Source organism: Miscanthus floridulus, chromosome 1 (genome assembly GCF_019320115.1).
Source record: "Miscanthus floridulus cultivar M001 chromosome 1, ASM1932011v1, whole genome shotgun sequence".
Lineage (NCBI taxonomy): Eukaryota > Viridiplantae > Streptophyta > Magnoliopsida > Poales > Poaceae > Miscanthus > Miscanthus floridulus.
In genome coordinates this window covers 121,329,281-121,356,066 of record NC_089580.1, presented here as the reverse complement: position 1 = coordinate 121,356,066, position 26,786 = coordinate 121,329,281, and the positions used below count along the sequence as shown (strand labels likewise).

General features: G+C 45.8%; 2 protein-coding genes across 2 annotated transcripts; one reads left to right on the top strand and one right to left on the bottom strand.

Moving 5' to 3' along the window:
* Positions 1-1,288: 1,288 nt before the first annotated feature.
* LOC136462446 (uncharacterized) lies at positions 1,289-3,318 on the top strand. Its single transcript, XM_066461546.1, has 3 exons — positions 1,289-2,376; positions 2,849-2,896; positions 2,985-3,318. Exons 1-3 carry the CDS (start codon positions 1,289-1,291, stop codon positions 3,316-3,318), a joined length of 1,470 nt encoding a protein of 489 aa, XP_066317643.1.
* A 5,034-nt stretch (positions 3,319-8,352) lies between these two features.
* On the bottom strand, positions 8,353-11,974 carry LOC136492255 (uncharacterized). Its single transcript, XM_066488338.1, has 4 exons — positions 11,772-11,974; positions 11,313-11,434; positions 9,590-9,709; positions 8,353-8,954 (listed from the first exon to the last, which is right to left on the bottom strand). Exons 1-4 carry the CDS (start codon positions 11,882-11,884, stop codon positions 8,650-8,652), a joined length of 660 nt encoding a protein of 219 aa, XP_066344435.1. The 5' UTR covers positions 11,885-11,974; the 3' UTR covers positions 8,353-8,649.
* Positions 11,975-26,786: the final 14,812 nt, after the last annotated feature.

The window sequence follows — 26,786 nt, the reverse complement described above, 5'->3', positions numbered from 1 at the left end:
CGAGTTTCATTCAGCAAAGGAATTTACTAGGCATCAGCACGATCATAAGAAATGCACATACATAATTATAAAAAACAATTTAGATATTTAGATCTATTGATAAACTTGTTCTTGCGTTCACGATGCAAAATCGTTGCATATATCTCCAAACTACAAATCATCTAAGTGACCACGTGACAAGATAAGTTTGCTACCATCTAAAATATAAACAGGAGGGGTTGTGGCACAATAGAATTTGCAGACAGAAACACCCTAAACTGTGTGGTTAAATACATAGCCGAATCTTCTTTGGGATCATCCGACCTTATCCCTGCGCTCCGCTGCCCCGTCTCCCCGTCATCATCACCTTGCCGTCTCCGTGCGCCGACTGCCCTACGCCGGTTGCCAGCAATAGGGCGCCGCCTGTGCTCGCTCTGCCCTGGCACTCTCCTGAGCAGGAACCGAGTGCCCCGGACCCTGCGCCCCCTGTGCAGGAAACGGTGGCACCGCCGGCGCGGCGTCGTGGCCGCCCTCCGTCTCGGCTGGTCCTGCACCCCTCCGACAGAGCGTGGCTCGGCTGCTGCTGTTGCTCCTCGCGCTCGTCGGGAGTGCACAGCGACGGCCCCGCCGCCGCGGGCCAGTGCACGGATTGCGGCTGCCGACATGGGCTCCTTCATCGACATGACGACCAAGGCTATCGCTCGCAAGGCTCTGCGCGAGTGTCTTGCCCCGTGCTCTGAGGAACTCAAGAAGCAGGTTGTCCAGCGCCGCCTTCTCAAGAAGAAGAACCCCCTCAAGGCCCTCGACCTCACCCGCCTGGCTAAGGCGGCCGAGCTCGATTACCCGGCCAGGCGCGTGGTTGCGGTGGCAGCGGCCACTGGTCGTTATCCATGATCGACTACGCTCCGTCGCCATGTCCGTGCCTCCTCCCGTTCGGTTATCAACATCATTTAGCTATGTCTGTTGCTCGTCGGGTTGTTTGTTTCCATGAGTCGTAATTTTCGGAACTTTGTCGTCCTCTCCTGGAATGTTCGTGGTCTGGGTATTACTGATAAGTGTGTCGTGGTCCGGAACAATATCACTTTGTCTAATCCATCCGTCATTTGCCTGCAAGAAACTAAATTAGCAGTCGATGATGTTCACTCTTACCGTTCCTTTATTCCTTTTAATTTCGATTGTTTTTATGCCTGTCCGGCCGCTGGTTCGCGTGGAGGCCTTCTTACTGCTTGGCCTTCCTCCTCCTTCAGCTTAATTAGCAGCTCCACTTCATCTTTCACCATAACTACGCTGCTCCAATCCTCTGCCAGTGATGATCAGTCTCGCCATCACCAACGTGTACGGGCCATCTGACCACTCCCTCACTGATCAGTTCCTTACTGACCTGACGGGAGTTGCGTCGTCGATCTCTGCCCCATGGCTCCTTATCGGGGACTTCAACCTCACTCGCTCCCCTTCTGACAAAAACAATGCTAATTTCAACTTCTCTCTCGCCTCGCGCTTCAACCAAACGATCGACGCGTTGCAACTCTTTGAGCTGCCTCTCCTAGACCGCCTTTTCACCTGGACTAACAAACGGGCGTCGCCTACTTTAGCTAGACTCGATCGAGCTTTCATTTGCACCGGATTTGGCGAGCTGTACCCATCCACCACGCTCACTTCTGGCCACCGCCCTACCTCTGACCATACTCCCATCATTGCCACCATACAATCTAAAATTCCCAAACCAAGTGCTTTCAGACTTGAACGCTCTTGGCTGCTTGACCCCTCCTACCTCCCCGCTGCTCTCCTGGCCTGGCATTCGGTGCCATCCGGTGACAATGAGGCTGCTGTCCTGGTTGCACAGATCAAAGTAGCTCGGCAGGCGTCAAAGGTTTGGCTGCGTAAGCATCGCTCCCCACCCCACTTATATCATAATTGCTACTTCATTATTCGTCTACTTGATTATTTGGAAGAGTTCAGACCTCTCATTCCAGGTGAACGATGCCTTCGGGACCTCTGTTCTCAGCGCCTAGAGCTGTACTTGTGCCAGCGTGCTGCTTACTGGAAGCAAAGAGCAAAGTTCAGGGCTCTGAAGGAGGGAGATGCTAATACAAAGTTTTTCCACGCACGCGCTTCTGGGCGGCGTAGGAAAAATCAAATTGCAACCATCACTGTTGATGGGGTACAGTTGATCACCCACCAGGATAAGTCTGATGCAATGACAGCTTACTACACTTCCATATTGGGGATCACCAATGCAACGTCCTGGAATTTTGACCTCTCCACCCTGTATAACAGTGAAGACCTCCAGATTTTGGATGATCTTATTCTTCCGTTCACTGAAGCTGAAGCTCTCTTGGCAGTCAAGTCAATGAATGTTAACAGTGCTCCTGGTCCGGATGGTTTTGGTCCTGCTTGGTACTCTTCTGCATGGTCCTCAATTAAGGATGACATAATGGCATTTCTCTCCAGCTTCTATAATTACACAGCTGACCTCCACCGTATCAATAGAGCGCATATTGTTCTGCTGCCTAAGTGCCCAGGTGCCTCTTCACCAAAAGATTTCGGCCAGTATCTCTACAAAACTGCCCAGTCAAGATTATTACCAAAATTCTCACAACAAGGCTGCAGAGACACATCCAGAAACTCATTGATATCGACCAGACTGGTTTTATTAGGGGCCGTTCCATCTCAGAAAACTTTGTGTATGCCACCGAACTAGTTCAGCACTGCCACCGCAACAAAATCCCGACAGTGGTACTCAAGTTAGACTTTGCAAAAGCTTTTGACTCTGTCTCATGGGACAGTACTATAAAAATCCTGGCTGCCAGAGCTTTCCCAGATAGATGGCTACAATGGATGCAAATGTTGTTCTCTTCATCTCACTCAGCTGTTTTGATCAATGGCTGCCCGGGGAATTGGATTACCTGCAAGAGAGGTTTGAGACAGGGGGATGCTCTTTCACCGTATATGTTCGTGTTGGTAGCTGATGTTCTTCAACGACTCATTAAGCATTCCAACATCAGACACCCTGCTGTAGATGGCCCCTGCCCAGTGTTGCAGTACGCCGATGACACCCTCCTACTGGTGCGAGCGGAAATAGTAGACATCCGGAGACTCAAAGTTACTTTGGATAGCTTTGCCATGGCCACTGGTCTCAAGATCAATTACTCCAAGAGCACGCTTGTGCCTATGCACGTACCGCAAGACCGCTTGGAACGGATCGTCTGGCTCCTCCAGTGCCAGCAAGCAAGCTTTCCTCAGGTGTACCTTGGCTTACCACTCTCAAATGTCAAGCTTAACCTCGCCGCCTTCGCGCCCTTGATCTCCAAGGTCGACCGGCGGCTCTCTGGGTGGTAGGCTGCGCTGCTCAACCACCAAAGCAGACTTGTTCTCATCAACTCAGTTCTAGATGGTCTGGCCACCTATATGATGCAGGCTCTCGCGCTGCCCCCGGGAATCATCTCGGCCATTGATAGCAGACGGCGAGCTTTCCTTTGGTCCGGCAAAGATAAGACATCCGGTGCAAAATGCCTGGTCAAGTGGGACGATGTTCAGCGGCCTTCCTTGGAAGGAGGCCTCGGGGTAAAGGACCTTGCCACTCAAAATGCTTGCCTCCTTTTGAAGCTTCTCCACCGTCTTCACCATCCTGAATAGTCAGCTTGGGCTGCTTGGGTCAGAGAGCACAAAGACATCCTCAACATGTCCGACCATGGGGATGGCAGTCACTGGTCGGCCCTCAGATCCTTGCTACCAGCTTACCGGTGTATCACCAAGGTGCAGCTGGGTGATGGGCGGACTACGTCCTTCTGGCATGACTCTTGGTTTGATGGTTCGCCTCTCGCTACTGTCTTCCCCTGCCTTTTCTCCCACTACACGAAGCCGGATGCCTCTGCCTCTGAGGTCCTCACCATCGGTTTGCAACCGATGTTGGTCTCCAAGCTGTCACCCCAAGCAAGTGAAGAGCTGCATGCCCTCAATGAAATGATCAGCAACATCACTTTAACACAAGCTCCGGACAGCAGATATTCCAAATTTGTCGGCCAGCTGGGAACTCTCCATGCTTCAGCCGTGTATCAGGCATCCAAGACCATGGGCTCCCCGTGCAATTTCTCTAGCTTCGTTTGGAGAAACCGAGCGCCTCCAGGGTACGTTTTTTCGGCTGGTTATTGGTAAACAACCACATACAGTGCCGTTACAACCTCCACCTCAAGCATGTCCTCGACGACGACATTTACCAACTCTGTGGTAATGCGGCAGAGACTGCCGATCACCTCATCTTTCGCTGCCTGGTTCCTTCAGCTTTCTGGAATCATATTGGCTGGACTGGGGTCAACCTTCCAGAGCCAACTCACCTATGGGAGATGCCAGCGGCCACCACATATCCCGGCTAAGCACTTCCCGATGATGATACTACTGTGTTGCTGGCAGATTTGGAACCATCGCCACGATGTCGTCTTTCGCCATCAGCAACCCTGTCTGAGCCGCCTCCTGTACAGCTGCAGGGAAACATGTCGCCTATGGAGCAGCCGCCTTCGTTCCCAAGACCGTTCCATTGCTGATCACTGGTGTAATTTATTTGTCATGAATTAATGCCCTGTACGATTAAGACCATGTAAACTCTAGGTGCCTGGCACCCTCCATTTACCGGCTTGCCGGAATCTATGGAAAATCATTCAGGTGGGGCTCTCCCCCCTCCGGTGAAGTCTTCTAAAAAAATAAAAAAATACATAGCCGAACCGTCTGTCTCTATATAATCTAAGAAATTCCATTAACTCATTATGGTAAGAGGTTCATAGTTTCCAGCCTATCTGTCCAGCTGCGCCTAGATGCTGGTCATCTTCTAGCTCTCGAGTGAATGGAGGTCATGTGGCACTCACTGGCTGGGAGGCAGTGAGGTAACTTGAGTGAGCATCATACTCCCTCCTTCCTAGAACTAGTGTCGTTCTAGAAACGGGTATGACAACCAATGAGAAAAGGAAAAAAAATACTAAAATACCCTTAAAATCTCTCTCTCTCTCTCTCTCTCTCTCTCTCTCTCTCTCTCTCTCTCTCTACTCTCCTCCCCCATTCACATCCAAAACCACGCGCGGTCATTGGTAAGACGAGCCTGTGCTCGCCTCGCCGCCGGTCTACTCCATGTCGAGCGTCGCAAGGGAGGCCGCGACCCATGCCACCGATTTGCTCTGTGTTGTGCGCCGTTAGGGAGGCACCACCAGCTCGCCCGTCGCCCCCTCCCCCCGTCCTAGCTAGATCCTGCAACTCCGCGCCCTCTCTGTCCTGGACACCTCTCCAGTGGTGCGAGGGAAGGGGCAGCCACCAACTAGGGGGTGGGGTGGGAGGAGCAGAGGAGGGAAAAGGAAGATCTCTGTTGGAGTGGAGGCGATGCTGCCTGGCGAGGTGACTCAGCAATGGAGAATAGGAGAGTGGTCTCAGCCTCGCGCAGGCGGACGAGAAGAGGAGGACGACCGGCGGACTAGAAGACAAGGGGGGTTACCGGTGGAGAGGAAGAGGAGAGGGGCGGTGGAAAAGAGGGAGGGGATGATGAGGGAGGGTCAGGGGAGTGGATGTCCATGGGAGCGGTAAAGGGAATCTTAGGTGGAACCCATGCCTAAAATGACCGTCTTTCTAGGACATGATTCAAACGCTATGTTATGATCCTTAGATCATTGGGGGAAACTATCTCCAGGAAGATAGCTGGCCAAAGTCGGCGTGGAGGGAGACTAGAGTATTTGGAGGAATTGGATTGTTTGTTCTCTTTTTTCATTGCTTTTCCCTCATTGGTACATCACGTCCCTTTATATAAGGACTCCTGGCCACCTAAGGAAGGCCCAATAAAATCATAACAAATCATATCCAAACCTATCTCTAATTGACCCAAATTAAATCCTTTCTCTAACAACTGATCAAATCTCTTTCCTAATCCATATTCTTTCTTAGCAAGGGCTCTATAGGCTGCGCTATAGTACCTTGGGTAATGTTCAGACCAACCTAGGCTGGGTCGTCCTGAGCCCAACACCCATAACACTTCTCCCCCCTTTCGGAGCACCTCTCCCACGAGCGGCCGTAGACCTACTTGGCATGACCTAGGATTAAGCCTTTTACATCTTGGCTTACCTTTGTTATCTAAACCTAAAATATAAAATAAATTTGGACTACAACTATGTCCTCTTAGATCCCATGCAACTAGCCCAACAGTTGGCGTCATGTGGTAGCAGCCTGCTTGTAGATTGGGTACACCCAACAATATCAGGGCAGGTACCGGAACAGACGAGATGGCCGCCACAATCCTTGGCAAATAGTGAGCCTTCCCGCTGCATGATCGCCTCGCAGGGAAGCCACATAGCCGGACTCCTATTTTGATCAGAGTCGTAGGAAGCATAGGCAAACAAAAGTGATCATATGTGCAGGCTGCGATTCGCAGCAGCACCGGCCTATGCTCTGTTCATTTGGCTGATAAGTCATGACTAAAAGTACCGTTGGCTGATTTGTTGTGAGAGAAAAATATTGTTCGTTGACTGAAAAAGTACGGCTTGTAAGCCAAGCGAACAGGGCATGCGCATCTTCCGCACCATCAGCCGAACAAGGAAACCCCGCCCTGCTGTTTGTAGGCGCACCGCTGCCTACTCCTCCGATGGTGGCCACATGATGGCCCTGGAGATAGAAGCCAAACGTTTCTCCCCGCAGAGAGACTTCACCCGCCGGTGCGCCAAGAGTCCACGTGCTGCTGCCTGTAAGTGTATTATCGCTAGGCGTTCATGTTCCTCCTTCGCCTCAAGTAGCGTCATTATGCTGTCCAGCGTTGTGGACATATGGCGGAGCTCCTCAGAGAGGTGATAGTGCCCCTCAGTCGGCAGCAGAAGCCATGGATTTGGATCGAAACCAAAGCGATCTGATACCAGATGTTATGATCCTTAGATCATTACGGAATAACCATTGCCAGGAAGATAGCCCGACAAAGTCAGCATAGAGAGAGTGTGTGTGTTTGGAGAATTGGATTATTTGTTCTTTCTTCGTTGTTTGTCCATGCTAGGTACATTATTACCTCCCTTTATAGATAGGACTCCTAACCAGCTAAGGAAGGCCCAATAAAATCATAATAAATCATATCCAAATCTATCTATGATTGATCCAAATCTAATGCTATCTCAAATTCCTCTAATCGATCTAATATAATCTCTTTCCAAATCATTATTCCTTCCTTAGCAAGGACGCTATAGGACACGCTACAGTACGTTGGTACTGTTCACACAGCCCAGGCTAGGCTGTCCGGGGCCCAACAGCCATAGCACGTTACAACAACATTTTTTCTTGGCTAGACTAGAGAGGGAGTACGTCAGCCCCAGGCCATTGCCATTGCCATTGCCACTGCGCTGCTTCCCACTGGCTCTTCCCGTGCCTGCACGCGTGCAACCTGCAGGCTACCCAGCAAGCACGAGCACAGATGCAGAATTGTAGCCGAGGGAGACAAGACAACACAAGTGACGAAGTGAGTAGTAAAATGGCTAACTAACTGAACCGAGATTCGATTCAATTCAATTCACAAGACGTGAACTTGTCCCAACTTCTCAACTGAACACGGTTCTGAGCTGGAAAACAATTCAGCCTTATTATACCCTCTACTGTGCTGTACTGCTATACTGTATACATGAATACTACACATGAGCATGCTCTCTCCAGTCCTGTAGGCTACCTAGCAAGCACGAGTCTTGCGCGATTTCTTTACTCCTATGCTTCTGCAGTTGTGCTACCAAGTTAGCACCACAAATTATCCTTTTTCTGACTATTTCATTTTTAGAGAGCTCATCAATCCTTGTCACGCAGCAGGAATGATATATTCTCACATTTCATCGCTTTCCACAAACAACCAATGCTAACACATCTAACTGACGAGCAGAGATGCAGAATTGTAGGCGAAGGAGACAACACGACACAAATGAGTAAATGTCTAGCTAACTGAACCGAGATTCAATTCACAAGACGTGAAGTTGTTCCTACTTCTCAACAGAACACAGTTCTGAACTGCAAACAATTCAGCCTAGCTCTGAACCATGCATGTATCTGAAATGCTTAGACCCTTGCTCTGTTTACTTGGCTGATAAGCCATGGCTAAAAATACTCAGCCTGTTTGGTTGGCTGGTTTATATCGTTGCTGGTTCGTGAAGAAGTACTGCTGGTTGGTTTGTGTGAAAGAAAAATATTATTTCGGCTGGAAATTTACGATCGTTTACGACAAGCCATAGCCAAATGAACAGGCTGACTGTTGGCTGATTTGTTGTGAGAGAAAAATATTGTTCGTTGGCTGAAAAAGTACGGTTTACAAGCCAAGCGAACATGGCGCCTGAACCGTGCTGTACTACTGTACATACATACACATGAACATGCTCTCTCCTCCTCCTAGTAGTTCCGAGCTAAAAAGGTCAGGGTCCAGCGTCCAGCCCTGGGGGTTAACGAGCTCCAACTCAAAGCCATCCCATGTCTCGGCACATATCAGACAGACTTGAATCTTGAAACGCATCCAGTCCAGCTCAAGCCCCAAGGCAACCAGCAGCCTGTTCGGGAGGCCGTATCGTATCGTGGATTATTTACTGCTGGCTGATTTGGTGTGAGAGAAAAACACTGTTCCCGGCTGGAAATTTACGATCGTTTACGAGCAAGCGAACATGCTGCTGATGGTGCGTGCATGCGTTACTAAAAAGCGCAGTGACCCCTGTCTTGCTCCACCATCATCGGCCATCGATCCAGGGTCCGGTTAGCTTGTGCGAAAACACGGCGACGCCGCGCCGATCTGGGTCCTACGGCCTTCTTGTTGACGATGACAGGCATGGGTGTCCGGAGCAGTCCGGCTTCTTGGTTCTCCTTCTCCTCCTCGTGCTGCGTCTTCGCGCGTCGATCCATCTCAGACCTCTTTAGCTGCCGCGTGCTCTGCTCCTTCGTCTTCCGGTCAGTCCCAAGCTTCGCCTCGTTTTCTCTGTTCCTCCTCACTCCCAGAGTGGCTGCATGAACCAAAAGTTTGGTTTATTGTCAGACATTGTACTGCAATAACGTTACTACCCAGATTAGGAATTACTCCTAGTATAGATTACAAAAGCGGCAAATTTCTGACAACACCATGAAGCCTGCACACGACTATATATTGCTTTGTTTTCGCAGCATGGACAACAACATAGTACACTGTTTCTTGTCACAAATGATGAAACGACATTACATCCATGTCCTCATTCAAACCAGTTTATTTTAGGATGAATGGATGATAAACGCAAACAATAACCTGAAGCCCACCACATAACTCCTGGCACCTCTGTGGACATTTTCAGTTAGGAAGTCAGCCTAGCTCAACTGGTTGGGTGAGAGGTGTGGCAATGCACCCAACCACCCAGGTTCAAGTCTCCTCTTGGACTGAATTTGTGTGTCTATTTCTCTTCTTAATGAAAAACCACCTAGTTCCTCCTAGCCTCGTTTTTTTTTTGTCAGAAAGTATGCTTAAATGCCATTAGTGAGATTAAGTACTAACAATGAGTCGGCCACATCATGATGTGGGTTATGCAAGTATATACACTGTAAGTCTGTAACTATGAAACCACAGAGAGATAAATCTTGACATATCAACTTGGAGCTTGAGCATGCTTACCGTCCTGGCACATCAAGCTGCTCTCCAGCTGCAGTGTGCTGTGGTTCAGGAAGCTCTCGCTCGCCTTCAGGTCTGCTTCAAGCGTTGCCTCCGGGTCACTGTCCCTCATCTCCAGATTGTCTGCATGAATAAAAAGTTCAGCTTCTTGTCAGACATTTTTTTGGACTGCAGCTTAACGATGAATCATCAATGGATTCCTGGTTTCAGCAAGCTTTACGAGAATGACAAATAGCCGATAAGACCCTGAAACCAGCATATAATAACTACTACGAGTAGTCGAGTACATGCTATTGCTGTTGCAGCATGAAAAATCACATTTTCAGTTTCTTATCAGACAATGCTGCTTTTAGACGAATTTCGTCAGAAAATGTGTCGGATTTGCAATACATTAACATGTCAATACTAAAATTAAGGATTAGTGATGAAGCAATCAGACCATACTGTCAATTTCTGGAAGCTTATACACTCTTACTATGAAAATGCATTGGTTCAAGTTTCAAAAAAAAAAAAGCATTGGTCTGAAACTATCCTATCTGTCCGAATAATCTTCAGTCCTGAAAAACTACATATTCCTAACATTTTTATTATTATACTACGGCAATTCAATTTCTTGCAGACACCAATAGAAATGCGAGAAATTCAGTTTGTTGTTGTAAACAACTGCTACTCTGCATGTGACATAATTACTGAATATGATGAGGATTTATCTTTTAACTTCACCGTTTGATTCATTGACGTCTTCAGGTTTTAGTCAGACATTATGTTTCTTGACAAACTGTCAGAAACTGTGCTTAAATGCCATTATTAGTGAGATTAAGTACTAACGATGAAGTGATCACGTCATGATATTTGTTGGCATGTCAACTAGGATCTTAAGTGCTTGAGCATGCTTACTGGCGAGATGGTCGCAAGGCCAGTCTGCAGCGTGTTGCTCCTGCGTGTGCCGGGACATCTCATAGCTCTCTAGCTGCAGTGTGTTGTGGTTCAGGAACTCTCCCTCGCCTTCAGGTCTGCCTCAAGCGTCGCCTCCGGGTCACTGTCCCTCATCTCAAGATTGGCTGCAATTGGATCATGAGTTCAGCTTTTTGTCAGTTTGTTGTACTGCATCAAGAAAGGAGTTAGCGATGAATGAATGGAGTCCTACTTCCCTGGTTCCCACTTCCCAGGAAACTTTACAGAAATGACAAAAAAAACTGACAACACCCTGAAACAAGCACATAACCACTATTGTGCTTCTAGACGAGTATAGTCAGAAAATGCGTTGAAATCATTGGAGCTTATATACTCTTATTACTCCCGTGGAAGTTCATTGGTATACCTGCCGTGTGCCGTTTTTGGTTCTGAAAGAAAATTGCACGAGAATAACTTAAGCCATGGTCCTGTCCAGATTCATTGATTTATCCCATCTCCCATCGGCAGTCCTGAACAACTACAGATTCGTAGATGGTAGAATTGTTCACCAGGCTAATTTCTGCAGGCTAAACAGACACGCAATGAATTCTTCCCAGAATCACTGAACAAGATTTGCGAGTAAAATCTGCTAGCTACTACTGAAATTTCATTTCTGTTTGGTTCGTTGGAAAACACAAACGGCAGGTTCAGTTAACCTAGTCAAAATTTCCGTCCAGATTCATTGACCTCTAAGGTTCTCAGCCATTCCGTCCAGATTCATTGACCTCTAAGGCTCAGCCAGGAGGGGTTGAACTTGAACAATGCTGCTTACCGTCGAGACGGTCGTGAGGCCAGACGAAGTAGTCCCAGTCCCACCTCTCGAAGTCGTACTGGGGCCGCCGGAGCTTCACCAGCGGCTCTCGCACGGCGGCGGCGAACCCGTACCCCGGGCCCCTGCAGAGTGTACAGTGCATCGGCTCAAACACGAGGAATTTAGACAAGCAAAAGATAGCCAAGAATTCAGTGGGAGGACGAAATTCAGCGTCGTGGGAGGAAAGAGGGCGAGACGAAGACAAATTCAGTGGACATGCAAAGCCATGAAAGAAGAATGCCGACCATCGGAACAAGCATCCTCCATGGACGGCAAAAGGAAGAACGCAGCAACAAAGCAAAGGACAGAACCATCCATGGATTGGAGCAGCAGGGGAGAGGGTGAGGGAGAAGCATCAGAGGAATCAAGAACGATGGATCCGGTTGCTGGCTGATGCTTTCTCGTTCTCCTACTACGTACCTGGGAATGGGGGACCCCCGGTCCGTCTCGATCTCCGCTCTCAACCAGAAGCCACCGTTGCGGTGCTGTCGCCGCGGTGTCCACCCGTCGTCCATGGCCGCCACCGTCTCCATGGCCGTCGCCCTCGTGCCCCTCCCCCTCTCTCTGTCTCGCCCACCGACTCGCTCGCTCGCGCTGTGGCGTTCGTTCTGTTGCGCGCGCTGGTGTCGTGTGTGGGTCTAAACAGATGGAGCGAAGCGGGGGAGGGGCGAGGGGGATTGATTGTTTTTATAGGCAGGGCGGAAGCGAGAAGAAGCAGCAGCAGAGCAGGGGCTGTGCGATGTGTGGGGGAGGGAAATGTTCGTTAGGAAGGAGTAACCGTTGCGATGAGACCTGGCCGGTGTGTTTCTGAGGACTTCCCCCGTGTGGCCTAGCCTGTGTCTCTCCTCTCGTCGTTGGTCCAGCACCAGCAGTTTGGATTGCTGCCCGGCCAAATGTTGGACGTTCATTGCCTAGATTATATGGGTGGGTAATTGAGATTGGCTGTTACTTTAGGTTATCTTTTATCTATACTATATAAAGGAGCCCAGAAATTAAAAATCTATTGTCATCAGAAAATCTTCCTACCCATCTTAGATTGACAGATGAACCCACGATAGAAGGACAACAGGAACGTATGAAACATGCGTGTTTTACGTTGTACAGGACTCCTGCTCGACTTTTTTTTCACCGTCCGCGCTTTCTTACCCGCCCGCATGTACCCACACCGGTTTCCTTCTCTCGTCCGATCGTGGCCTCCTGCCGGCCTGCGCCCCTACGCGCGTACAAGAATAACCGCCCTCTCTGGCACGCTTCGTCGCACCCCTCCTTGCCCGCATACCCCTTCGACTGCACACCAGGAAAGCCCCTGACGTGGACGCTTCGCGAGACAGCGTACTCCCTCGCCGCGGACGCGCTAGGGCGTGCGGGGCCGGGAACGCCGCCGCCGGAGTGTGGAGGACGCTTGGAACGCAGTGCCGGGAAAGCCCTCGACGCGGACGTCGGGCGTATAGGGCCGGGAACGCCGCCGCGGGTTGAAGAAGAGGCGCCGGTTGTACCAAGAACTTCGTCTCCCAGGCGGGGAGGATCTGCGCCCGTCGATCATGCTGCCGGTGTCCTTGGGCGCGTCCTTCACCTCCGGATAAAGCGGGGGCGACTCCTGGTTCGTCCCCTTCCTCTTGCCTTTGGCCACGATCTCTCTATTGTATCGTATCTGTGCTAATCTCAAGCGGCCGTGCACCGAGGTTGCTGTGATGGTGTCAGAGATGTTCGTTCATCCATTGCCCCTCCCCCCGTGAGAGTGATTTTGCTTTGTATTTATTGTAGAAAAAACGTGATTTCAACATTAATCTTCGACATTTGTTCTAAATCTCTATTGATTAGCCCCCCCCCCCCCCCAGGTGCTCATCTTGGCTCCGCCCCTGCGTTCATCCATGCCTGGTGACAGGCAGGAGGCCATGACGTTCTGAGCCACATCTATGAAGATGGCGAGCAAACAAAATTCAAATTTGTTGGTGAGATAGGTCTTCGTCGGTTAATTTCTGTTTGCACAAATGAATTGGTCTCATGATTTCGGATATGGATGCTTGGGAAATTCTAATCTAATTTTTTTGTAGATGGTTTTACTGTGGATGATCTGAATATGTGTGAATGCCTCTTTCAGAATGTCTCTTCTGCCTCCGGTACGTTTTGTACCTACCGTTCAGAAAATAATACCAGATTTTGGAAGTTCATACTTATCTCGGCTTTAGTGATCTATTTTTTTTACTGCAATTTATTTACTTATATTGATAAATGTGCCTTACATATTCTACCTCTATGGGTACTAGCCCTACTAAAATAAGTGATTGCTTCTGTAAGTATTATTTTTGTTGATTCTTTTAAAGTAATCATGTCCTCATCCACAAGGTAGCATGTAAATTACAGTAAGCTACGAAAAGATAATGGTAGGCTCTCTACAAATTAGACTCTTGCTTCAGTTTATATCTATATATGACATATCTGAGTTCAGTTTTAGTATTTGATAATACATTTTCCTTATCTAAATTTCAGTTCGCTTAGCGAGCAGAGTGCTGTCTCTTTGCAGAGACAGGCTGAAAAGGTAGATGACCATCACTACTGGGCTACTGTAGATAAACATCTTATTGTCAAATCCCTTGCTATTCTTGCATTGGAGTATATATGACCAGAATGCAATGAAATCATGGTCATAATGACATAATGATCTGAAAGTGCTTGAACAGAATTTTTTTGCCAATTGGTTAGGCATCACTGAAGTTTTGCCGATGCTGCAGTCTCTGTCATGTTTAGCTAGAACCTCTCTGCAGCATGATTTGGTTGACTTAATTTACATGGCTTATATATTTAGTAATCATTTAGTTCCCGTTTAAAAATATCATGTGAACGTCTTAAAAATGAAGCATCAGGTTTATGGAAAAGAATGTGTGCCTAGAGCTAAAGCTGCATTCTTCACAGGCTGTAACATTAGTACCATATATATCCATAATCTAAAAAAAAATCCATATATATTAGGTTGCTGCCGTTGGGTATATCTAACATTTGCTCAATTGTATAATTAGATATTCGGCTAACAGATTACAATGTTGCAGTAGTATTTTCTTTCCTGAAATTTCCTTGGTAGTATTAACAATTCTATTGATTCAAATCAGTTTTTTGTTGGCCAAAGTGCCTCCTTTTGACTATTTGGTTTTAGATTCTGCACCTCTGGTATTTACAGTGATATAGTTGTTTATCCCTTTGTTGGTTCGACATTGTCTGATAAATGAACGTGCTTCCTCTGCAGAAGATGTTTTAACCTATATAATCTTGTAACAAGAGTGTAACTTTATCACACTGTGATCACCATGCCTTTGCTTGTTTACTTCAAGAGATCATGGTGGCCGTGTAAAAAGAAGTGTTGGAATATGTCTCATGATAACAAAGAGAAAAGACGGGTTAGAATCAAGAGCGTCAATGTAACTACGTGCAAAGTTACAGACTATGGCCGGGTTTCCAAAATGGCATTGACAAATTCGAATGCACCAATATAAAAAATTCATGATATAATTATAAATTCTCTTTGCCTAATAATACTTACATATTCTTTCTTATTCTCGATAGCCATATATCTGAGCAGTATTTATTCTCTTGAGCATACTATAGGTCACGCGTACCTTGTGTTATCTGGTTTTGCCAAATAATTGTGGGCTCAACAATCCCCTAAAAAAATTGTGGATTCAACAATACTTTGGGTAAATTAACAAATATATTACTCTCGCCTTAGGGTTATGGTCTGGTAAGTATAAAAAATAATTTTAAAACCACAACTTCAAGTATCTAAAAATCTTAATTTTTTCTCTAATATATATTTAAGATGTAGTCTACCACAACTTTAAACACGTGTGTGTACGTGCAAAAGCCTGATAATGGGTTTCAAAAGAAGAAAAGAAAAAACAAAATTCTAGCTTTTTTTTTGTGCGTGTTTTTCTGGCTACTAGTTTGATTAGAAACATATTAAATTTTGCCTACATTATATGTGTGCGTAATTTAGATTGGTTGTTACTTTGGATTATCTTGGATTAGAAACATATCTATGCTTATTACTTATGGTCTAATTTTTCATAATAGTAGACGCTTGTAATTTAGGAGTAAATTTGAGCTGGTCTTTTAGTGTTTTTAATGATGATAGATGTAGGTAATTAGATGCAAGTTGACGAGTTTTATTTATTATGATGGTAGACATGGGCAATTTGGATTCAAACATAGGGTTACTTTAGTTATTTTTTTATAATATTGGTAGAGTGGGTAATTTAGATGTAAATTTAGGAGTTATTTTAGAATTTCTTGATTTAGAGTGTTACTTTAGACTTATCTTTCATAACGATATATACATGTGGGTATTTAGATGCAAATTTAGTGGTTACTTATATTATTTTTAATAATGAAAATCGTGGGTTAATTTTTTTTGAAAATTGAATAGATCTAATGGCTATTGTTGTCAATGATGATAAATTTTACAAATTAAAGTTTGGACATGTTTTATTCACGTCAGAATTTCTAGGCTTTATTTCTTTTATAGCGTGTCTTGTAAGCATTCACATGGAGGTTCTGTCCGAAACATCCAAGGTATTTATATGTTTTATTTTTCTTTTTTTTTCTACAATCTCTCACGAAAATTAACGTGAAAATGGTGGGATTAAAATTGTTTTTGTTTGGTAGAACATAGTACTCCATCCGTCTCAAATTATAACTTTCTTAGAGGGTCAAAGCACCTAAAGTTTGACCGAAATTATATAGAGAATTACAAAGATTTATGGCATCATAAAAACCGTATATTACGAAAAGATAATTAATGAAGAATTTAACGATGCTTATTTGGTATACCATAAATGTTATTATTTTATTATATAAATTTGGTTAAACTTGAGATGCTTTGATTCTTAAAAAGTTAGAATGACTTTTAATTCGGAACAGATGGAGTATGTGATTCTACAATCCAAATTAGTACAATCTTATATTGTGTCACCTCCATGTTTTGTAAGTGTTTTAGACGCATGTTTCAAATGTTTTATTTCATACCTATGTTGTAATTGTTGCATATAGATGTTTTCAAAACTGATTAGGTGTTGCATCTCCCTCCTTGTCTTTCTCCTGTCTCGCCTCGGTGTCAAGCGCGTAGGCAGAGGTGGTCTCCACTGGCACGGGTGGGCACCGCAGGCGATACGTGGATAGGTAGGCGATACGTGGGCAGACACATGCGGGACACAGGACGGGGTGACAGGGGCGCGGGCGTCCGGGCACTAGCCACACCCTATTATTCAAATAAGAGATTAATTACCGTCCCTATCCGAGTCGAGCACACATTTTCAAATCAAATAAGAGATTGTTGCTGCCGAATCGGATCGGATCAGGACGCTGGGCACAGCCACCCTTTACGACTCAAGATATATATACAGAAAACATAGCGTCCAGTTGCCCACGTGGCGTGCTGACGATCGAGATCGATCGAATCCACGGATACGGCGTGCGCGTACGTGCGTCCACCCTGTTGAAACTGGACACAGACTACACACGTGCGGCCCGGGTGCGATCGCTCCAAGCCCATGGTCGCAATGACCTCCAGCCGACCTCTTATGCTGCATGACGAGGAAGAGGGCCACCTCGTGTACGACCTCCTGCTCCTGCTGCGCAGCGAGGAGGATCCGGAAACGCAGACGCTACCCTCCTCTCCCGCACCCCGTCGCATGCTTCCCCGCGGGGCTGGGCTGCCGCGCTTTCGCCGTCTCCGGCGGCAGCATTCTGGGCGCGTTCTACGACTTCTGGGACGACACGCTCTTCCACGACACAGTGATGCTGGTCGGCGAGTACGATTTCTGGGAGAAGCAGCCGAGCCACGGATGCGCGACTCGGAAGACCGCCACGTGCAGTGGTGGCCCCTGGGCCGCGGCTTCGACGTGTAGCACCAAACTGATTGCTACAACGCCGCCATGCTTGTTGGAACCGGTGATGATCACCGAATTATTGGTCTTAGAGCTAGCTTGCAGCCGGTCTAGCTCCCATCATGAGCCTACGCTCCCACACATTACAGGTCTACCGGAGCTGACGACATATAAAGCCATAGGTCTTATTCAACCCAAAATCGACATATAAGGCCATGGGCCTTTCTACGACTTCTGGGACGACACGCTCTTCCACGACATGGTGATGCTGGTCGACGAGTACGAATTCTGGGAGAAGCAGCTGAGCCCACGGATTCTGAGAGAAGGCCGCCTTGTGCAGTGGTGGCCTCTGGGCCGCGACTTCGACGTGTAGCATGAAACTGACGGCTACAACGACGTGCCCGCCATGCTTGTTGGAATTGATGGCGACCACCGAGTTATCAGTCTTGGAGCTGGCTTGTAGCCGGCCCGGCTCGTATTACGAGCCTGCGCTCCCACACGTCACAGGTCCACTGGAGCTGATGACATATAAAGGCAAGGTGGGTCTTGCTCAACCCAAAATCGACATATAAGGCCATGAGCCTTACTCAACCCAAAAGACTAGCATGATAGGTGGGGGTTCTCCCGCCGCTACATGCTCAGGATTTTTTATCGGGGGTTCTCCCGCCGCTACACGATCAAGATTTTTTATCGGGTTTAACTTTTTTCTGACCATGAGCTCACGATACCAATTGTTGGAACCAGTGGTGACCACTGAATTCTCGGTCTTGGAGCTGACTTGCAGCCGGACTGGCTCGTACCACGAGCCTGCGTTCCCACAGGTCCCAGGTCTACCTGAGTGGACAACATATAAGGCCATGTGCCTTACTCTGATAGGTGGATGTTCTCCCGCCTTATATGTTGTGCTTCTCCACCATCGTTATACGATGTGGGACTAAACCCTAACCCCTAAGTCACATATCGGGGTGCCCCCGCCATATGTGACGCTCGAGATTTTTTATCGGTCCCAGATCCACCGAAGCTGACAACATATAAGGTCATGAGCCTTACTCAGCCCAAAAGACTAGCACGATAGGTGGAGGTTCTCCCGCCTTATATGTTGTGCTCCTCCACCATCGCTACACGATGTGAGACTAAACCCCAACCCCCTTAGTCACACATTGGGGTGCCCCGCCATATGTGACGCTCAAAAATTTTTTATCGGGTTTAGCTTTTTCTGACCATGGGCTCATGATACCAATTGTTGGAACCGGTGGTGACCACCGAGTTCTTGATCTTAGAGCTGGCTTGCAGCCGGTCCGGTTCATACCACTAGCCTGCACTTCCACATGTCCTAGATCCACTGGAGCTAACAATATATAAGGCCATGTCCTCACTCAACCCAAAAGGTGGCCTAATAGATGGAGGTTCTCCTGCCTTATATGTTGTGCTTCCCCACCATCGCTACATGATGTGGGATTAAACCCCAATAATGCTGCCCATGGGAGCTGGCACCGTGATCAGGATGGACATGGTGTTCTTCGATGGCATATACATCTTCGAGACGCTCCGGCGGCTCCTCCCCGGCGGCGGCAGCTGGCACGCCACTGCTCTGCCAAAAGCCACCGGTGGACTTGACGGAGGAGGATATATGAAGCGTGTTTAGTTTGGAGACCCAAGTCATGAAGCATATAATGGTCTAGCATGGACTCATCCGGAAACCACATGTACACATAATGATTTTGTTACGGATGATTCGATGACATGACACAAACCAAACGCCTTTGGTACCAAGATCGGGCCTCGTGACGCGTACCAAACAAGCTAATAGTCTTCGTCTCCGCGTACGTGGCTGTGGGCACTCGAGTGTGGATCTCGGTGACCCGCAAGGGCACCTTCTCCTTGGACACCCAGACAGGCATGTGGACGACGGAGGGGACCTGGCAGCTGTCTTTCGAGGGCCGCGCGCTGCACGTTCCGGAGATCGATGCAGTCATCGGCCTAAGCGCGGGGACTCGGATTACCACACCCCGTCGCATGCTTCCCCGCGCGGCTGGGCTGCCGCGCTTTCGCCGTCTCTGGCGGCGGCAGCATCCTGGGCGCGTTCTACGACTTCTGGCGAGATTTGCTTACCTCAAAACTAAAACGCTTACTAGTAGAATGAAAGAAAAAACAGGGGTTTCATAATATTGGTCGAGCTTTATATGGAGTATAAATGACCAATATTCCTAAGGAGCTTCACATTCAGGTCGGTCTCGGTGGAAGTTTCATAGTTTTATCCGTATTTAATGAGCTGCCATGTAGTCATCTTTGATGATGTGGCACCATATTTAAGAAGAGAGAGAAGAAATGAGTTTTATATGGATGAAAGTCTTCTGGCACGGTTACCAACTTGCAATGAGTCATAAAATTAAATGTCCATAAAACTATAGAATGAAACTATACATTGAGAGTGATTATTTCATTCAAGTTTCATTGCATTCTATCTGATGTGGCATTCTTGAAAATAATGCTATGAAACTCCCTACTGAGACTGGCGTTAGGTTTGGCCACCGAATTAGGTTTTGAGATAAATAGTTAGACACCTAGGTATTAATGTTCTTTTTAATTAATGTTCTAATGCCCTTCTTTGTTTAAATTAGAAAACAAGTAGCAGTGGGTGCGTTCTTAGTATACTCTGCACAATGTCTTCTCGAAGTGGATTTTAGTCGGGACAAACTAGCAGACTGACATAACCTAGTTGCAAGAATAACAGATTAATCTGACCGAGGGTATGGAGTCTTTCACATGGAATTTGAATAAAAATAGAAATTTCTTTGTTAAGTCCATATATAAGCCCCTATAGTCAACAACGAGTAAATGTTATACATGAAATTTTGCATAAAAAGTTTTCCCTCAAACTAAATATTTTATGTCTTCTTTTAAAGGAAAGTCATCTTACTATGGATAATTTAGCAAGGTGGAACTGAAATGGTATCAAAATTTGCTACTTATGTACTAGTCCAAATAATCATGCATCCATGTTCTTCGATTGTTATTATGCTAAGTTCCATTGGCGTGCCGTTTATTTTGTGTTGGGAATCCCACCTCCACAAAATTCAGAACACATGTTGAGCACTTGGTGTAATGGGGGCTAACACCTTTCTGTTATTGAGGAGCTACAGGCCTACAGCTATTTGTTGGCCATTACGACTCACAAGAAGTGACTTGGTGTTTAACAATTGCCAACTAAAAACCTTTTTTTTTTTGCTTTTTAGAAGACACATTGTTTTGTGGTTTTGAGCTCTGTTCAGCGCTCAGATGAGCAGAAGGCATGCAAGCTACTAGAGTTAAGAGTAGTTTTTTTTGCATCTTGTGGACGACTCTTTGCACTACTAAAAATGAGTTTGCGAGATAGGAACCAACCATTAACAGAGGTGGGCGCACCTCCATAAATGGTTATGGGAGCTCTAGGAAAACACCCGCCTCCAAAAATCATTTATGGAGGCGGGTGCAGTGTCCTAAGATGCCTCTAAAAATTATCGATTAATAGAGGCGGTCGTCTTAAGACGACCGTATTTATAAATTGATTGTCAGAGGCGAACACCTTATAAGGTTCTTGTCTCCCAAAGTCGCTATTAATATAGGCGGTCATTCTAAGCAACCGTCTTCGTAAAATCGATTTATAAAGGTGGACATCCTAAGAGTCTCTATAAACAGTTGCAACCAAAAATAATTCATGACTTTTTCATGTAAACTTGGATGAAGACAAATTTTATATGATCAGAATTGTAGCCCTTGACATAATTTACACCTTTGTAGTTGAAAAGTTTTTTATTTAAACTATTTAGGATCCTAAAATATTGTTGTAAGTTCATAGATTTTTAAATTTAAAAATTAAAATTGTCAAACAATCTCATATATTGATATAGTCTCTACCAAACTTCCAAGCAATGTTTGGAGCATATATATCTTTTCTACCCATTAATTTCTTCCATTGTTGTCAGCTTCCTAGGAATGTTCCCGGTTGATAGTTGACACCAATGGCATTGCCACGTGATGTGCTTAGCACGTTCGGTTTACCACCTTAAGGACCTGCCAGCCATTTGAAAAAGTTCCCTATATCATACTAATCGTTAATTTCATTAATTTACCACCTCTGCATGTACTAACAGATTGCTATGGTGTTGGATCACTGATGTAAGGTGCTCTTTTGATCAAGGCAGGCAGTGGCAATGGTGACGCAGTTAAAACCAGCGCCAATAGTTAGGGAAACCATCATTTGGTTGGTTGGTGGGGTGACGTGTGAGGGAGCTGCCCTGTTCGCTTGGCTGATAAGCCATGGTTGAAAGTATTGTTGGCTAATTTGTTATGAGAGAAAAATATTATTCGTTGACTGAAAAAGTACGGCTTATAAGCCAAGTGAACAAGGCATATGCTATAGGGTGACAATACTACTGCTTTGATTTTTCTCAGCTCCATGAGCGCGAAAGGTGAAAGGTCCTAAATAGTTAGAGGGGGGAGTGAATAGCCTAATAAAATTTTCTATAAAACACTAGACCAAAGAATTAGACAACTAAATGGCAACAAAAGCTTTTTGCTCTAACTCTACTAAAAGACAAGCTACCTACCAATAATCTAGTTATCTATGATCTCTAAGTCACACACAATCTACCTAAGTTGCAACTACTAACACCTAGAGAGCTAGTGACTAAGCTAAATACAAGAAAGCTACACTGAGCTACTCAACTAGCCACACAAGAGAAATTAGGCAACAACTAGCAAGCTCTACACAAGAAGAATGAAATTAATGCACAAGTGTAGAAGCTTTTACCGAACCGAGCAAGTGTCCAATATGAAATCCAATGAAATAAATGCCACAAGATTTATCCCGAGGTTCGGTTGCTTGCCGGCAACTTACGTCCTCATTGTGACGGCACACTCACTTGGTGGTTCATGCGCTAATAAGCATACATAGGCCTAGCCTTACACAAAGGCGTCGTAAGAACCAACTCAAGATGAGGGTACACAAGTTACGAGCATTCCACTAGAAGTGCTTTGGCGCTTTGCTGGGGAATAAGCACAAGAACCCCTCACAATATCACTAATCAGAGCCGGAGACAATCACCACCCTTCGCTCAACGATCACAGTTGCTCCAAGCCATCTAGGTGGCGGCAACCACCAAGAGTAATAAGAAAACCGCAGCAACAACAATCTTCAAGTGCCACTAGATAAAATCACTCAAGCAAATGCACTTGGAATCACTCAATCTCACTTTAGATTCACAATCAAGCAAGGAGATGAGTGGGAGAGGTTTGCTTCAACTCACAAGGATATATCAATGATCAAAATGTCCAAGAGAGTGAGCTAGAACCGGTCTACCTCTATTTATAGAACCCCAAGGCACAAAGAGTCGTTACCCGTCGAAATGCCATCGAACTCAGGCTCCGGACCCAGACTTTAGGACCTCCGGTACAAGCTTCCTAGTCCGACGCTTCCCGCATTCAATCTCGTCGCGCCACGTGTCCCTCTTCAAAAGAATCGACCGTTGGCGCCCAATGGTCCACTGAATGCGCACCGCGAACTCACCTCCAGACCCGCACAGTTGAAAGGTCCTAATGGCTAGAGGGGAGTTGAATAACCTATTAAAAATTTCTACAACAACACTTAACAAACCAGTTAGACAATTATGAGGCGAAGTAAGTGTTGCGCTAGCCTACTAAAAAGCAAGCCACCTACCACAATTCTAGTTTATATAGTTTCTATCCACACAATAGCTATGACACTACACTAAGTTAGTGTGCTCTCAAAGGCTAACTAAAAAGCCACACTAACCAAACTAACAAGCTCTCACAACTAGCTACACTAAAGAGCTTGACAACTAGTTTGCGGTAAAGTAAAGAGAGTGAGCAAGAAGATTATACCACCGTGTCGAGGAAGGAGCCAATCAATCACAAGAATGAATACCAATGAAGACCAATCACCTCGGAATCAAATGATGAACACAATGATTTTTCACCGAGGTTCACTCGCTTGCCGGCAAGCTACTCGTTGTGGCGATTCACTCACTTGGAGGTTCATGAGCTAATTGGCATTACACGCCAAACCCTCAATAGGGTGCCACACAACCAACACAAGATGAGGATCACACAAGCCACGAGCAATCCACTAGAGTACCTTTTGGCTCTCCGCCGGGGAAAGGTCAAGAACCCCTCACAATCACCACGATCGGAGCCAGAGACAATCACCAACCTCTGCTTGACGATCCTCGCTGCTCCAAACCGTCTAGGAGGCAGCAACCACCAAGAGTAACAAGCGAATCCCACAGCGAAACAGGAACACCAAGTGCCTCTAGATGCAAACACTTAAGCAATGCACTTGGATTCTCTCCCAATCTCACAAAGATGATAAATCAATGATGGAGATGAGTGGGAGGGCTTTGGCTAAGTTCACAAGGTTGCTATGTCAATGCAAATGGCCAAGAGAGTGAGCTTAGGCCGGCCATGGGGCTTAAATAGAAGCCCCCATGAAATAGAGCCGTTGTACCCCTTCACTAGGCACAGCACGGGGTGACTGGACGCTCTAGTCATATTGACCGGACGCTGGACCTCAACGTCCGGTCACGCGATACGTGCCACGTGTCCCCTCTCTTCAAATGTTGATCTCCCGATCTCAACGGTCAAGTGACGACCGGACGTAGCGGCTCAAAGTGACTGGACGCTGAACCCTAGCATCCGGTCGTTTTCAGTAAGCATCCAGAGACGACATTTCACGACCGGTTGTGTCTGGTCAAGCTTGATCGGACACAACCAGCGTCCGGTCGGTCACCCTCAACACTATGTGTTGCCACGTCAGCAGGACCAGACGTAGCCTTCCAGCGTCCGGTCAGTTTGTGACCCAGCATCCGGTCAGAGACCGACACTGTGCGCTCTTTGCTGCCACTGACCAGACGCGCCAGTCCAACCAAGACCAGTGTCCGGTTACTTACAATGACCTCCGTCTTTTCTGTCTAGGATGCCGGTGGCACCGTCGGACTGTCCACACACACTCCGCCGGTGAAGTTCCTAACCCTTGCTCAAATGTGCTAACTACCAAGTGTATCACCTTGTGCACATGTGTTAGCATATTTTCACAAATATTTTCAAGGGTGTTAGCACTCCATTAGATCCTAAATACATATGCAATAAGTTAGAGCATCTAGTGGCACTTTGATAATCGCATTTCGATATGAGTTTCACCCCTCTTAATAGTACGGCTATCAAACCTAAATGTGATCACACTCTCTAAGTGTCTTGATCACCAAAACAAAATAGCTCCTACCATTTATACCTTTGCCTTGAGCCTTTTGTTTTTCTCTTTCTTCTTTTCAAGTCCGAGCACTTGATCATCACCATGGCATCACCATCATCATGTCATGATCTTCATTTGCTTCACCACTTGGAATGTGCTACCCATGTCATGATCACTTGATAAACTAGGTTAGCACCTAGGGTTTCATCAATTCACCAAAACCAAACTAGAGCTTTCAATCTCCCCCTTTTTGGTAATTGATGACAACCCTTTCACAAAGATTTGAATTGAAATTCAATTGAATCCATGTTGCTTGCCCAAGCATATTTACCATGTGTAAAAGGATATGGACAAGTTTCATGAACCCCATATGGTAGCAATTGCTCCCCCTACATATGTGCTAAGAGTTTGGATTGTAGCTTGCACATATGCTTAGATAGGAAATATAGGAGACAATGTCTACCAAATGATGCTAAGGTGTAAAAGATAGACCTTTGAAGCGTGATACCAATCGGAGTGCACCATTATACCATCCTTAGCACCATGGTTAGCTTGATACCACTTGGAAATACTTGGAAATGAAATCATTAGATATCCTATGCATGCTAGTTTTTCATTTTATCATTCAAACCTACAACTAGCATACACCACACAAGCATGGATATTGAAATTTAAAATTTGTGCCATGCAAGCAAACATATGAAATGCACCATACAAGTTCGTGAGCTTGCTCCCCCTACTTGTGTGCTCAAAATTTTAATTGATCCCATTTCTTTGTCATATTCCTCTTTCCTTTGTCATATTCCTCTCCCCTATGTCAAATTCTTCTCCTTTCTTGTATTTTCACTATCTTAGTATACAAATATCTTTGTTTTTCTCCCCATGTACTAATATCTTTATTTTTCTCCCCCTTTGTCATCAATGACCACAAAGGTTCAAAATATAGATAGGTAGAGATTATCAATGTCAATCAATGGTGTGAGGATCATATTTCCAAATTTGGTCCAATCTAGATCATTTACCAAAGATATTTAACTCGGTTTGATCCAAGGACAAGCTTCTTCACACCTTCAAATAAGGGTTATCTTGTACCATGTTGAGATAACACTTAGAGCTCATTTTCTAGATCAAACACTAGGTTTACAAGCCCACAACACATGTCATATGCTACCACTAGATCAAAATAAACATAGAAGCAATAGTGGTACCATACAATCATCAAATTCATTTGATTTTCATGAATGAGCCTATTAAATGTGAAAGATGTCTAGATGCACTAAACAAGTCCTTAGCAAGGATGTATGCCATGCCAATCAACTTTTACCTTGGATTGCTCAAAGGAGAAGCATGTCATATGGTGGGGGTGCATCAACACATATTTGAGAAATCCAATATGTTCAACTGATTTCTTAGCTTGCAAAACCTTTTCTCGTCCAATGGCTTGGTGAATATATCGGTAAGTTAATCTTCGGTGCCTACACTCTCAATACAAATGTCCCCTTTTTGTTGGTGATCTCTTATGAAATAGTGGCGGACATCAATGTGCTTTGTTCTTGCATGTTGAACCTGATTGTTGGTCAACTTGATTGCACTCTCATTGTCACATAGCAATGGCACTTTCTTGAACTTGATTCCAAAATCACTCAAAGTGGCCTTCATCCAAAGTATTTGTGCACAACAACTACCGACGGATATGTATTCGGCTTCGGCGGTTGATAATGCAACACTATTTTGCTTCTTTGATGACCATGAAACAAGTGATCTTCCCAATAATTGACATGTGCCCGAGGTGCTCTTCCTTTCAACCTTGCATCCCGTATAATCTGAGTCGGAGTAACCAACTAGCTCAAACTTTGCTCCTTTGGGATACCATAAACCAACATTTGGTGTATGCTTCAAGTACCTCAATATTCTCTTTGTAGCCTTCAAATGACTTTCTCTTGGTGAGGCTTGAAATCTTGCACACATGCATACACTAAACATGACATTCGGTCTTGATGCGGTCACATAGAGTAGACTTCCAATCATAGACTGATACAATTTTTGATCCACCATATTTCCACTTGCATCACTATCCAAGTTGCCATTTGTTCCCATTGGTGTACTAATTACTTTGCTATCACTCATGCCAAACTTCTTGATCATATCCTTGATATACTTGCCTTGACTTACAAATGTACCATTCTTCAATTGCTTGATTTGAAGACCAAGGAAGTAACTTAACTCTCCAATCATGGATAGCCATCATCTTTCCAAACTCATCACAAAAGTCTTGATTTGTTGATCCAAATATGATGTCATCAACATAGA